Below are 15725 nucleotides of genomic sequence, written 5' to 3' on the forward strand. Positions count from 1 at the left end.
CACCCTCTCTGCAACTGCTGTGAGTTTGAGTTGCTTAATTTTTGGAACGCTACGGATGCCAGGATCACTTTATTACACATCATTTTCAACATTTTTGTGGATATACATTTTTAGCATTTCTCCAGATCTGTAATAGGAGCGTCAAACACAGAGGTCTTCATGCAGTTTTCCAACAAAATACAAGTTTGAGGATTTAATGTTTGAAAATGAAAGATTAAGCACATAAATATTAGTATTGTAACTTGTAGCATAAATGTTTTTTTAATTCTATTTATCAAATACTTTATTTTTCAGTGCAATTTAATTATTAAAACAGTAATATATTTCTGACTTTATTTTTTATAATTCCAGTCAAAATTAATATGAAACCAATAATTGTATTATTATTATCATCATTATATTATATATTAATTATATTATATTATATTATATTGTATTATATTATATTATATTATATTATATTATATTATATTATATTATATTATATTATATTATATTATATTATATTATATTATATTATTATTATATTATTATTATATTATATTATATTATATTATATTATATTATATTATATTAATTATATTATATTCAAATTGATTGAGTTTGTAAAAAGCAGTGTGAACATGATGTGGACTGTGACTCTATTACAACTAAAAAGATGCAAATAGAGATATACTGTAAATAATGAATTAATTTATTATTTGTCATGTGACCATTAGCCAACATCAGAGAACCACAAACATGCAAATGTGTTATTGAAATATTAAAATCTTACATCAAGTAAATATTTTATGTCAAATAGGTTCGCTGAAAAAAGTTTGTGAATCCCTGGATTATTTTATTGAAACATCTTGACATGACAAATCTTTTTTTTTTTTTTTTCATGCAGAGCCATTGAAGATTGGAGGTCAGAACCCATTTGACAACTCCTTTGGAAAAGATCCGTTTGGCACGTCTGTACCTGCACCTGTACCTGTACGTATATGTGCATCCTTATGAAAAATGGTATCATACTACAAATTATGTGTTTTATTCCTGATAATCTCAAGAATATTTACATTTCTTTTCTATTTTTTATTTTTACAGAGTGCTCCTCCTATAAAGGCAGTGGGCTTAGATCCTTTTAGAGACCCATTTGGAAACCCGTTTGCATGATAGTCGGCCAACTTGATGACTCCATATGGATCAAAGAAAAATCATTGAACAAGAAATTATGCAAAAAACAATTCCATCCCAGTTGCTTCTTACAGCTTTATAATGTTTTAGTTGAGCTCATGACCACAACTGTTTGTTTTTACAGAGCACCATTTTATGTAGCTTTCCCCACTAAAGTGCATCCTGTTCAAGAGCTGGTCTCTTAGCTCTGATGTCACAGCCAATGTATGACAGCCAAATGAAGTGTGTGCAAGCCTCCTCTTTTCATAAACCAGAATTGGATCTGCATGGTGGTCGTGGGCAGGCTGAAAATAAACCGGCATGCTGGTATCCTGTTAAAACATGAATTTCAGTGCAGTTTGTCTCTAAACAACATGGTGAGAGTGGTTTTGTTTTGTGTACTAAAAGCACTCAAAAGCAATTTTGTCATTTTTGCACCAGTAGACAAGGCATTGATGTCTTGTTTGATCACACTGCAGTATTATTTTGACGTTATATGTTTACTCTTACACAAACGCTTTATAGGGCATGATTGGTCACTCATTTTGACAGATGTTTTTATGAACTGGCATATAAACTGAATAAGATTCCAGATTTTTTTTTTTTTTTATCCAATCCTGGATAATATATCACGTCCAAACACAAACCAACGTGATGGACAGCAGAGAGACGATGTATATAATATCTGTAGGGATGCTTTGATATGATAACTGCAATCAACATCTGATGATCTGCTCTGTACTAATCACATGATACTGTACTGACCTGTTCATTATATATGACTCTAATCAACCTGTATTTGAACTGAATCCCTTGCGAGACGTTATTTTTTTTCTATGATCTGTATCCAGTGCTGTTATTTGTAAGGTTGTGAGCTTGCTGCATTCACTAATATATACAGTATATACTGTTATCAGGTTAAAAGTTCTCTGATTTTGCTTTGATTTGACATTGCATTGAATGAGTAATCTTTAATTGTGACCACTGGCATGTTGTCAATGGTACTGCAACTATAAACACCTTCATAAATAATATCTATCCATAGTGTTGGAGGATGTTGCCTGTATGAATTTTAGGCGATACTTATTAAGCACATTGTTTTGCGTGAAACATGATCATCCAGAATGTTTCAGGTAATACTTGATATAAGTATATTGATGTGTCTGTCTGATCGATGACATTTTACTACACTGCTTTTTATTTTTAATGTTTTCCTTTTTGATAGATGAGGATATAATCGTTTTCCGCCAGACAAATTAAGTGGGCAAAAATTGCGAGGCTTAACAGTGTAACGGATGTGCATTCATCTCAGTGGATTAATGATTTTAAAGAAAAAAAGGAATGCGTGTACTATACTGGATGTTGAAGCCTTGTCAGAATGAACTATGTGAATTGTATCTGTGTGTGTACATATATAAATATCTGCTCTGTTATGCACTATGCCATTTCTACCTTGGATGTTATAGTACTAAGGTGTTTAAAAAATGTAGTCTCGCTGCAATAAACTGGAATTTTAGTTAGTGGGAATAGATTCAGAATTGTCCTATTTATCTTTTGCAAAGTTTGTATTCAAGTCTGGAAGACCAGTTAGGTCTACTTCACATTAAAGTGATGATTGACTGATTTGAGTCTCACGTGTCTCATACATTTCATATATTAAAAATTGGGGAATCTAATGGTTTATAAATTCTCTGAATGGGATCAGCAGACAGTTTTATAAATGTAAACAGGAAGTATGTCCATTAAGGTCAGGAAACACTTAAGAAACTCAGGCAGTAATTAACATTCAATAGTATATACCAGCACTACCATGAATAACAAGCACAATATATGTAAATACACTACAGGTCAAAAGTTTGGAAACTTTAATGATTTTAAAAAGTAGTCTCTTAACTCACCAACACTGCATTTAATTGATTAAAAATTGTAAAAACAGCAATACTGTGAAATATTATTACAATTTATCACAGGAAAAAAATACATTTTAAAATGGCAACAGAAACTATATATTTTTTAATAAAATAAATGCAGCCTAGAGATAAGACTACTTTCAAAAACATTTAAAAAGCTTAATATGCTTGCAAACCTTTGACCGGTATGTAGTAGCTCATTTGGATTTCATTAGTTTTCATAATGTGCACATAATATCAACTGAGGTAGTAAGTGTGCTATTCCAAACAGCCATTTAAGACGATGCTGATATGATTATCTCTTGAAAAAATAAGGTTAAGTAGCCTACATCATAACAGTAAGGAAGAAACGCTGTAACATGCTTTAGATGTAACGGGTTTTTTTTTCATAGCATTGCATATGCTCACTGACGTGCCTACAGTCGAGTGTTGCTCCATGTGTGGTACTATCAGTCACAGCGGACTTTCTGAAGCTGCTGGGTTGTGTAGTTTTTAGCGAGAGAAACGAGGCGAAGAGCGTTACGGTAAAACTACAAAGACCCACAATGCCTTTCGCCGAATGAGTAGATGGCTCGAGCGGCGTGGTGGTCAGACCGGCCGGTGCGCAAGGAAAGTTACTGCAGGGGGAACCATGCGACCGGCAGAAACGGCATTTTACTACTTTAACCGCGGCAATCACATTGACAGGGTTACACTGTGATTTGAACTGAAGTAAGGCGTGTTGCTTTTCTGTTGTCATTACACATTTACCGTTTTATCGCTAGTAATTCAGCTTTTAAATGTCTGTCAGCAGGCAATGGGAAATGAGTGTGGACACCACACTGAGGCATGCGGGAATCTGAGGCGTGTACAATCTAAGATTTAAATTTATAACAATTCAGAGATGCCCCTTTTATATTTTTAATCTCACAATTCACTCTGTGAGCAAAATGCATAAGACCACGGGTTAGAAATACACGAATTAGGCAGTACTGTTCATTAAATAATTCACAATTTAGCAGTCACGCGAGAGATGGCCAACATCATATTATAGGATCAGTCAGTCTTGACACAATGATACAGTTTTGATCTATAATATCATGTCCTGCTGCGACTGAGTGCAACTTTAACTCAGTCACGTGACACCTCAGCATTATATGGACGTGTATGTATGACATAATGCAACCGTATACATGACTTGATCTTACCACAGTTACCTGACGAGGATGCGAAGAGCAAGAATTAGTATTAAGCCTAATGTCAGGCCAGGGGGTCGAAGTGCAGCAGAGGACAAGAGCTCCCAGAAGTCCACAGCTGCTGACGACACCCAACCAACCCCGTCACCCCCACAGTCTCAGCTGGACGTGAGAGAGTCTGCTGTGGCGACAGGAGATGGAAATGTTCCCGGCTCTCCCTCAGAGAAAGCATCACTTAACACGTAAGCACACCCCTGACAGCATCCCCAGAATTAAAAAAAAAAAAAAAAAACAATGTTTCTCCCTCTAACTATTTTTAGGAAGCCATTTCTTATATAAAATATAAGTATATTTTGGGGTGAATTTGAATGTTCTACCTGCAAACGGTGTAAACATCAAATTGAGCATTTATGATTATACATTACCATTCAAAAGTAACAATGTTGTTACTTGAGAGTATTTTTGCCTGCTTAAACTCCAGCAGTGCTGCTACTGTTATGTGTAGTGATTAAAACTACTGTTATGTGTAGTGAATATTATTTAATTTCTTTAAACAAGTGTTGCAATTTTGTTACAGTCGGGGTTTTGCGGGTTATGCTGCTCTTCAGACATTTTAGCTCAATAATACCTGTAAAGAAGCATGGATATTGTGCTGTCTGTCAGTGTTGTTATTGTTGACTCAGTCCATTCAAAATTGTTTCTGTTGATATGATTTGAAATAAAAATATTAAATGAACATTAACATTTTTTGTTTTGGCTACTAAATAAAGGAAGTTTAAGTTGAATTAAAATTACTAAAACTGAAATAAAATAAATTAAAGCAAATAAAAAAACATGAATAAATACCATAAGAATATATAAAGTAGTGAAATAACACAGAAGTTTGCCTTATTCTGTTAATACTGATTCTGTTAATTCTGTTTATCTTTGTTCTGGTTCTTTCTTCTTGGTTTCATCATAGTCCTTGACTCATCAATCTAATTTTCTTATCATAATCTATATTCTTTTTGCTGTGGTTTTCAACTATTGCATTGGTGCTGCATATGACTTTGAACTTGTAGATTTCAGATCATTTTGTGAAATGGAAGAGGTATTTTTTTGCCTCTTCTGTACTGTCTTATTTATGACTTGATTGCCGAAAGTACAATAATAGATTGTTAAATTGCAGCTATTCAAAGAGATAGAGATTCAAAACTCAAATACTTGTTTTGTTGTTCATTGACAGTAATGATGGAGCGCCATCTAGCGCCAGCCAACCTGCAACTACAGCATTTCAGAGGAGGAGCAGATTCTCTGCCACACCAAACCTAACCAGACCCAAAGTCTGTTCTGCTCCTCCTTCATCTACTGGAAAGACTTCTTCCCTTCTATCAGGGCCATCCAAGACATCATCCCCTGTCCAGCCAGCCAAGTCCTTTCCTCAGTCCCCCGTCCCAGTTGCTATCTGCAGAGATGATTCTCAAAACTCTACATTCTCCAATGCCACTAAAGAAGCCAAATGCCCTCCATCCTCACCATGTCTTCCTTTCACCACTGGCTGCCCAGAATCTCCATCATCTCCCCAAACTCCCAAAAAAATCCCAAATGAAGATTTTGGGCCCCAGGAAGGAGCCACTCCAGCCTCATGCACACTTTCACCTTATGTGAAGCTGTCACGTGTTGATGGACCAGACTCTCCCCTCAGGAACAAAATGTCCTCAGACCAGCAGCGGGTCTTGAGAGCCCTCAAACTGAAAGAACTGATCAAGCTGGAGAGGAGAAAAGAAAGAATGGTAAAGTCAATATTAAATCAAGGAAACACATTTGGACCAGCAAAATGCCACATTTAAGCTTTTCACAACAGTTAGAAAATAGAAATCCATCCAAATCTTTAAAAAAAAACTCAACAAATTTCCATGATGCAAGTACAAATCAAAATATTAAATTCTTATATGCAAACTTTTGTTTTTGACAACTCAAAGGGGAAGAAGAGTAGACGGCAAAAGGAAGAGCATTGTATTGAGCTGGATCGTGACAAAATGTGCTTAGCTGACTTCATTTATTACCTGCCAGAGTCAAATCCTATGACGTAAGTTTACCCTAAGATAATGCATCATTTTGCTTTCTTTCTGCTTGTATGCTATATATGATCAGGATAACTACGATATTACAATGCTGAAAGGTGTGTGTGTGTATGATGGAAATTTATATTATTGTATGTTTACATCTCAAATACCTTGTATGTCATTGGTTGTCTCTTCATTACATGGACAGCTCCTCCCTTTCCACAGAGGAGACTCAAGTACAGACCACAGTTCCGTCTCCCGTGTAAGTGAAATGAAACCTGTATTCTGTTTTTTTTAACAGCAATATTTACTAAATATTGTTTTAATTTGCATGTTGTCTTGATTAATGTCTTTTAAAGATAATCTCATTGTTTTATGTCTCAGTGTGCTGAAAAATATAGCAGAAGCAGATGAGGACAATGATGATGCTGATGACGAAATGTTGGTTCCCAAAGTCAGGGTAGCAGAGGATGGCTCACTGATTTTAGATGAAGAAAGGTATGGTGGTCTGAAAGAATTATGGCAAAAACATGGCCAGTGACACATGAAGACCCTCATATATTTCATCATGTACAGTATAATGCATAATTGTCAGTAATTACTGATTGATTGTGTTCAGTTTGACAGTGCGTGTTCAGAGGACGTCTGATACAGTTGTTGAGAATGCAAATCCGCTGTTTGAGCGAGGCTCTTCTACAACATATGCAAGTTTCAGGAAAAACAGATATGTGAAGAGCTGGTCTGTCAGAGGTATGAACACTAAATGTTACGTTTGTTGGTGTAGGAACATGAGATTTGATGTTTGCTCATATTAGGGTGACCGAACGTCCTGTTTTCCCTGGACATGTCCTGTTTTCAAGTCCTGTCCTGTCCCTAATATAACAATTTTCTATCCATACAGAGGGGGCATACTTTAAATGTATTGAAATTTAATAAGGAATCTTTGAGTAAACTTCGAGTATCATTTGCCGGGCAGAGTGTCCTGGTTTTCGGTAATCAAAATATGGTCACCCTAGCTCATATCAAGCATGAAATTAGGTTGAATGTTAAATGATCAATACTTCATTGGTGCATTCTCTTATGTGAAGAACCCTGTTTAGAGCATCTTAAAATGTGTGTGTGTGTGTGTGTGTGTGTGTGTGTGTGTGTGTGTGTGTGTGTATCAGAGACAGATATGTTCTATTTGGCCATTAGTATGGTGGGAACGGACTTCTCCATGATTGCTCAGTTGTTGACTCACCGTAGCAGAGCAGAAATTAAGGTATCAGCCTTAATTGTAACAAACATCCTCATCTCACAGACATAACCCTGAGTTTAAATGTAATGCCTTAGGTAAATTGGGTCTTAGAGAATTTATCTGTTTGTGTTTTTTTGTCTTTCTGTTTTTGATAGAATAAGTTTAGGAAGGAGGAGAGAGCGAATGCATGGCGAGTGGATAAAGCATTCAGTGAGTCTTTTGTACTTTTTACTCAAATGTATCTAGAAATCAGTCTGTCTATCTGTCTAATTATGTTGTTAAAAATCTACTGTGCAATCTTTCGTCTGACATTTTAATTTATTTAGCAAACAAGCGGCCATTTGATAGGGAGTTTTTCAGTTTCCTGCTGAAGAGGATCTTGGACAAAGACAAACAAAAAGGCAAATCCATAAAACTGGTTGTGAAATCCAGTAAAGAAAAGAAAGGCAAAGGTAATGTGCTCAGGAGTGGTGGCCTCAGATCTTTGGATCCCACTGTACCACGCTGTATTTGTGTGTGTGTGTCACACTGTTTATTATTTATTTGTTTGTTTTTATATACCCCTTCTCTTCACCCAGGTGGTAAAAAAGCCAAACAGCTTGAGGTTGAAGACTCCATTAATGATGATGATGATGATGATGAATTGTGCAGTGTGGACAGTGTCTGTTTTGATTTAGAAAAGGAGAATGAGGACAGCTGTAATGTGAATGAAGCTGATGTGCCGTCAAGCACAAGCAAGAAGCGTAAACGCACCAAAGATACTAAGCCAAAAGTTTTGTCATGTGAGAAAACATTCAAGCCAAGGAAGAAAAACAAGACACCGAAAAAAGGTTTCACTCCGTTTATTACAAAACGTTATATGGGATTGCACATAATTGCAATTCAGATTTGTCCATGCTGTCTGTCATTTGTAGTGCAGTATGGTCCAAATCCCAAACAGTGTCTGAACAATTCTCTGTATAAATGTGCAACTGAATGACAGTTCAATCTGTTTATCATTTCAGGCAAATGCTCTGTTGAAGTGGAAGGAAGCTCTGTGAACGCAGACAATGAAGATCAGTCACAGATGCCTGTATCAAAAAAGAAACGCAAACAATCAAAAAAGGCTGACCAGAAGGAGCAGAAAGAAAAAACCGATGCCAAAGAAAAACGCCAGAAAAAGAACAAAAAGAAACTTAAAGGTTTTTGTTTGATAGTTTTACTTTACTCAGCTCAAGTTAAAGACACGCTGAAAGTTTTGTGGCTTTTAGTCAGTTTGTGTTAACTGTGTCATTTATATACTTGTGCAAAAATATACTAAAAATATTCCAGTCTTCAGTCACATGATCCCTCAGAAATCCTTCTAACTTGCTAAGAAACATTTTCAGTATTATCAAAGTATAAATACAGTTGTGCTGCTTCATATTTTTGTGGAAACCATGATACTATGATTATGATTTTGATATGATTTTTTATTTCTTTCAGAATAACAGCATTTATTCTAAATGGAAATTTTGTACCTTTTATAAATGTCTTTAATGTATTGTACATAATTAAAATATTCTTTGTAAACTTGACAGTACGGAATGAAGAACCTACTGATGGAGAAAGTTATGCAGTGAATGAGGAGCACGATGAGGTGTCTCCCGTCCCAACTAAAAAACGCAAACGCTCCAAAGAGTGTTCGAAGGAAGAAGAGAAAGCCACAAAAAGAAAACCGAAGACTAAAAAGAGCAAAACGTCAAAAGAAGGTTAAGGATTTTTTTCTCTCCTTGTTAAAGTATACTCTAAAAATGGACATTTGCTTTGTAAAATTCATCTGATTTATTTGTGCTACACAGAGTGTATGGGATCTGAGCTGGGAGCTGATGGTAGTGAAGTCTCGACAGCAGCCCCCGATGCTAAAGAGGATGAAGGGTATGCAAAATTATCTTCCTAAGATCAGAGCATGGGATTTTCTTTCAACAGTCCTCTAATTACAAATCTTCATCAATTGCCTCATAATGTGTCAGGGAGAAGCTCAATCTAGAGAGCACAGCTCAGGAGGAGATTTCACAAAGCTCTTCCAAACGTTTGAAGAGGCCTGTGCCCAATTTGGCAAAAAGAAAAGCCAAAAAATGTTCTGAGCCAAAAGCAACAGTAGAGACTGAAGACATGGTAGAAGAACCTCAAGAGGAAAGCTGCAAAGAAGCTGAGAATGAGGTATGTTTTCACATGTTCAAGTTTGTTTGCTAGTCTCTTTTCACAAAAGGTACATATTGGTTTGTTTACCACTGTATATACACATTATTTTTTACGTAAGGCAGGGCTTGACATTAAGCCTGTTCAAACACTTGTCCTTCGGACAAGTAAATCTGCCATTCACTTGTCCAAGTTTTTTCAGCTTTTCCTGATTTTTTTCGTAAATATAATCTATTCTGAAGCAATATTCTCACCAGTGTTCAATCAGCTTTGACATATTTAAATATGCATATTTGTGATATTTTTACCTTTTTATAAAGGGCATTTTTCCATAATCTTATTAAATATAGGACATGCTTCAGCTTTCCTTTTATATTCTTAAATTTGAACTATAAATTAAATTAGGATAAGACCCTTATAGGTCTCCTGCACCGCATACGCACCACAACACGCACCGCATACGCACTGCAGACGGAGTATGTGTGAAACGGGCGTTACGGTTCTGCTGCGATATGTGTTTGGAACTATTTTCGCTGCTGAAATAGAACAAAAACAGTCCATATTGCATCTAAAATGTAAGTGACTTAATGTTAATTAATTGTTTATGGAACTGGCGTATGAAATCAGTGTCATTTTCAGTCGTGATGGTATTCAGGAAAACAACACTCTTGTTAGTGTAATGTTGCTTAACTGTATCATATGTTATAAATATAAAAACTACACAATTTTTAACCGTGTATGTTAACTGAGTTTCTTTGTATGAGCGGCGCTCATTTGTTTTCGATTTTCTCCTCGAGAGGCTGCGCGAGCCTCAACAGGACAACCTTGTCAGTTCGTTTTATATTATTATCCACTATCGATCTCCACTTACATTAACTGAATGCAGAATCATTATTGCACTTTGGTGATTTCCTAGTTATTTTTTGTTTTGACATTTTACTCAGGATACTTGTCCGTCGGGCAAGTAAAAAAAAAAAAATCCACTTGCCTCTTCAAAAAATCCACTTGTCCCGGAGCCCTGCGTAAGGGATGCGCCCATTTGTAAGTGTAATATGTCTGGCTTCCGGTGTAATCTGCTTCTAGTTATTTTTAGCTGTACAAAACGGCTTATGCTGCTTGATATTGGAAAGTGGTATTTCTTACCATATTATTTTAATGTATTGTCTAAATGAATATGCTAGTATGTAGCGCAAACTGTTTTTACGTTTATTGCACTGTTATTCTTCTCGTTATTTACCTAGAGCAACTAATCAATCAGAAGTCTTGGACATTCACAGAAAATAGCTTACTTCATAGTTGAAAAATAAGGTGGATATGACCGCCTAGGATAAAACAATGTTTTAAAACGATTCACATTAAATTATGTCGCTCCAAACCTGACATTCATTCTTCTGTAAAACCCAAAAGATATTTTGAAGAATATTGGTAACGAAATGGTTTCTTTTTGTTCATACAATTGAAGTCAATGGTCACCAAAACGGAGATGTTTCTCAAAATAGCTTCTTATATCCTTTTTTTTTTATTTTATTTTTTTTATTACTGTTTTTTTTTTTTGTGGGTTGCATGAGTTGGTGCACTCTCAGTGCTGAGTTGTGTCAAAAGTGGTATCTGGCATAAAACCTGTGCCAAATTCAATGTGCGGATAATTCTGCTGTAGCGACCCTTAACAGGAGCATCCCAAAGGAGAACTTTCTATATTAAACAAACTCTACTCTGCCAAAAGAGAACTAATGTAAAAGCAAGCACCAGTAAATGTTAGTAAACACAAGGGCACAAGTTCTTTTCTAAAGTCATCACTGGAATTGATCATTAATGGGGTTAATCCTGAAACATTATTTATTATTTGATTTTTATAGTTCAACATCATCCATCTTGCTGAGGAACAGCTCCAGAAACAGCCAGTAGTTGTCCTGGAGAGAACTCCTCCAAGGTAAATGGTTCATTATTTCAGCACATTACTTGCGTTACACAATGATCTCAATGAGTTACTGCTTATTCAAAAAAATGTTTATAACATCACAGGCTTAAAGATTCACACAGCTCATCTGAAAGCCAAGAACAGCCACAGTCCTCTCAGAGCCCACTACGTTCTCCTGGACGGCAGGCGAGAGCAGAAAAGGTCAAGCGCAATCTGACTGCTTCAGATGATGGTAGTGGAGTCTCGACAGCAGGCCTCTGTGCTGAAGGGAATCAAGGGTATGCAAAGTTATTTCCCCAAGATTAGAGTATAGGATTTTCTTTTAGCAGTTCTCTAATTACAACGCTTCGTCATTTACCTCATAATTTGTCAGGGAGAAGCTCGGTCTAGAGAGCACCACTCAGGGGGAGATTTCACAAAGCTCTTCCAAATGTTCTCCTGGACGGCAGACGAGAACAAAAAAGGCAAATCTTACTGCTTCAGAAGGGGAAAGGATGGACCAGTGTCAGACTGGGTCAGATACATCACCAGAGGACATGAGTAGCACTGCCATGCCTTATCAAGTGGTCATCCAAGACTCTAAAGAGATAGAGGCTGATCAACGCATGGAGGAGGTAAAACAAATAGCCCTTATTGTGTTTCCTCTAATTGCATCGATTACCAGTAATGCGTTCATACAGTAATTAACAGAAAAATGAGTATGTACATTAGTTAAGTGCCAATAATCACATGTTGACGTTTTGGTGCTCTGTAATGCTTTGAAACCCTTAGAGCAGTGCTTTCCACACTGTGGGCCGTAGCGGTATTGCAGGGGGGCCATGGCTAGGTTAAATTGAAATATTGAAATAATGCAAATATTCTAATTGTTCTAAAATGTGACCCCCCCCCCCCCCCTCCTTATTACAAAAATATAAAACGTCCATTAAGCCGAGCTAACACCTGTTAGGTCGATTATGAATGGACTTTGGTTGTTACGACTGATCATGCTCAAACGCACCGAATCAGGGACAGTTGCGTTCAGTCTGTGTTTACAGACATTTAAGACCAAGCTGTTGCTAGTCATCCTCACAAAGATTTTATTAAACATGTTTAATATTTGCGACTGGCGCGATTACGCTGAGGAGACGTGTTCCCTGTAAAACATCATTCTTATTTTATCAAACACAATCTTTTTTATGTTTTTTTTTGTAGTAATTCACAAGTTAACTATTTTAGGCTATTCATTTTGTGCTGCAGACGGAAAAAGGTGAAACTGCATTTTGTAGAAATTCAGAATAAGCAGTGATTTCTCTCATTTTAAAAGGTTTGCGTGAACATTGTGAGAAACACGGACTCAGCTGTTGCTAGGACGACTAGCAACAGCTTGGTCTTAAATTCTAAGACTAGAATCTTTAGATACAGTGCATGATTTTTCACACCGACTGTAAACACAGACTGAACGCAACTGTCCCTGATTCGGCGCGTTTGAGCATGATCAGTCGTAACAACCAAAGTCCATTCATAATCGACCTAATAGTCGTTAGGTGTGTCCCCGGCTTTAGGTAGCCTACTGTCTGGAAGACTGCTGATCAGACTGTGGGACTGTTAAAACTGCTGATTTGCTAAAACTGACAAAGGTTGCATCGTTCCTCAATTTAAATGTAGATGTTTTTAGGTTTTATTTTTTAAACATTGTACTGCATTTCATTGCAATAGATTTGTGAACTATGTAGCTTCTGTTACATACTTTGATGCAATATAATTGTAAATAGCATGCAGAAAGTATGTAGTGTTATAGATTTAAATATATTTGAAAAGAATGTTCACATCATCTTACTTTCACATTAAAATGTATGTTAGTTCTCATAATTCACATGAAATTCTAACAAACAGGTAAATCAATGTTGATAATTTTGTGCAAAGAAACAATCTGCTTTATTAAATATAATTATCTATATACTACTAATAATCTATGTATATTTTTTACGTTGGGTTGGGTATGGGGGGCCGTGGAGCTCTTGCTATGTTTTTGGGTTTTCTTACCACTCTGAAGTTTGGGAAGCTCTGCGGCTTAGAGCATAATGTTTATAGTTGTGATCTTTATATATATGGATCTTTGATTATATGTTGCATTGTACTTTGATAAAAATCAAAGATGTTCTTGTTAATCAGTATTTTGATGTGGAATATTCTACTTAAACTCAATGTTCAGGGTTTAAACATAACATGACCAATAGAAAGACTGAACTGTTTGTTTGTTTGTTTTAGGGTCGTAATTTGCATAATTTAGAGGTTTTGACTTCATCTGAAGTAAATGGTAAGTTTACTTTCATATTGATGTTTTTGTAATAAGACCAATTAAAGAAATTGAGAACTTTTTAGTGTATCTCTAGTGTATTTGTACTCATTTGTCATGCTTAATCCAATTTAACATGACTCTTTTCTATTTTCATATATTTTAAAATGTAATTTATTCCTGTGACATTAAAGCTGAATTTTCAGCATCATTACTCCAGTCTTCAGTGTCACATGAACGTTCAGAAATCTTTCTGATATGCTGATTATTATCAATATTAAAAAACATTTGTTCTGTTTGTGGAAACCGTGATACTTTGTGGATTCTTTGATGAATAGAAAGCTCAAAGGAACAGCATTTATTTAAAATAGAAGTCTTTGTTACATTATAATTCCTGCTAAATTTTCCTGCCAAACTTTTGAACTGTAGTGTATTTGAATGCAAATTACCAAGAGTCTGTTTCTGAGCTCTTTATCTAATACCAAACATGACATCTTTTGTTGGGGTGCAACACATAACAGTTGAAATGGGTGCAATGCTTCTTTTAATGTTGTCTCAAGGTCAGACATTACTGAAAAGACCAGCTGTGTTGGTGTCTCATGAAGAAGTGAAACGATACCTAAAGATCCAAGCACACACTGCTGCCGAGGAATCAACAGCCTCCAGAGGCGATCATGTCAATACTAGAGGAGTTTGTTCTGTGAGTGATCTGTTATTGTTTGTGGAGTAAACAAGTAGTAATCAACAAAGAGTAACTGTTGATGTGATTTGCAGGTGGGAGAGCATACGGATGGTCTAGAGGAACAGGACACGTCTAGTGTTACTCTAGAAGAGAGCATCTCTCAAGATCCAGAAGTGAAAGAAATCAACACTACCTCCATTTCTACCCAACAAAACACATTCGAAAAAAGGAGAAGGTGTATTAAGCCCACACCCAGTCTAAGCCGGGCAGCACAGACTTTCCACAGACCTCTCAATGTACAAACAACAGAGTTTAGAGAAAGTGAGCTACATACTCAGATGTATATAAACCATGAGCGAAGAAAACCGTCCAGTTGTCTGTCCCAGCAACACTGTATTTGATTTTCTGTACTGAATGTGTGTATTGTGTTCTTTCAAATCCAGATACACCATCTTTAAAACATGACTCCACACAGCTGCAGTGTAGCAGTCCTGCGGAAGTCCAGGTGAAGATCGCCCTGAATGAGTGCCTTTCTGAGGAAGAGGGCACATGTAGCGTTACTCCAGAAGAAAATAGCCATTGGGATGTTAAAGTGAGTGAGTGACACACGTATGTCTCAGGAGTGAGTGACTTCAGTGTGTGATCTGATGATGTGATATAGAAGCCGAACACACACAATATCTGACTTGCAGTGAATTTTCTGTTCTTTAATGTCTGTTTTGTAGGTTCAGGATGATGACAGGACTACAGTAGATGATCTTCCTTCCTTAGCATCAGTTGGTAAGATCCATTTAAAAAATTAGGTATTAAGTATTTAATTTGGTCTTCTGCAACAACAAAAAAGTACAAATGAATGACCTTTACAGATGTGGCTGAAAGAAGAACAAAGCTTGAAAAGTCTCAAACTCAGATTTCTGAAAATGAAGATCAAATAACTGATCAAAAGGAGCATGATTCAGAGCCTAGTGATACCGATATCACAGATACCATGATTGAGGAACCTCAGACAGAGGTGAAGAGGATTGTTCCAGTCAGGTGTGCACTGGCAATTAAATAAATAGATGATTCCAATTGACAGATGGTTTGTCTAGAATGTCTTTAAATACATATTTGCTTTGTGGTGTCATCTGTGCAGCTGTTCCTCTGAGGGTTCCTCGGTTTGTACTCA

At 36.3% G+C, this 15725-nt stretch overlaps 1 protein-coding gene across 4 annotated transcripts in view; it reads left to right on the forward strand.

Annotated features, from left to right (window-relative positions):
- The window catches only part of LOC307125302 (disabled homolog 2), a 37337-nt gene extending 34559 nt beyond the window's left edge, over positions 1 to 2778 (forward strand). For 2 of the 4 annotated variants that reach the window (XM_079815080.1, XM_079815081.1), the window contains exons 13-14: positions 890 to 975; positions 1087 to 2778. In XM_079815080.1, coding sequence (XP_079671206.1) covers positions 890 to 975; positions 1087 to 1155 — 155 coding nt within the window. In that variant the 3' untranslated portion in view covers positions 1156 to 2778. The remainder of the gene's footprint in view (positions 1 to 889; positions 976 to 1086) is intronic. The other 2 variants (XM_079815082.1, XM_079815083.1) reach the window with 1 other exon arrangement.
- The last annotated feature ends 12947 nt before the right edge of the window (positions 2779 to 15725 follow it).

The sequence above is a fragment of the Gobio gobio genome, assembly GCF_949357685.1.
Source record: "Gobio gobio genome assembly, chromosome: 4".
Classification (NCBI taxonomy): domain Eukaryota; kingdom Metazoa; phylum Chordata; class Actinopteri; order Cypriniformes; family Gobionidae; genus Gobio; species Gobio gobio.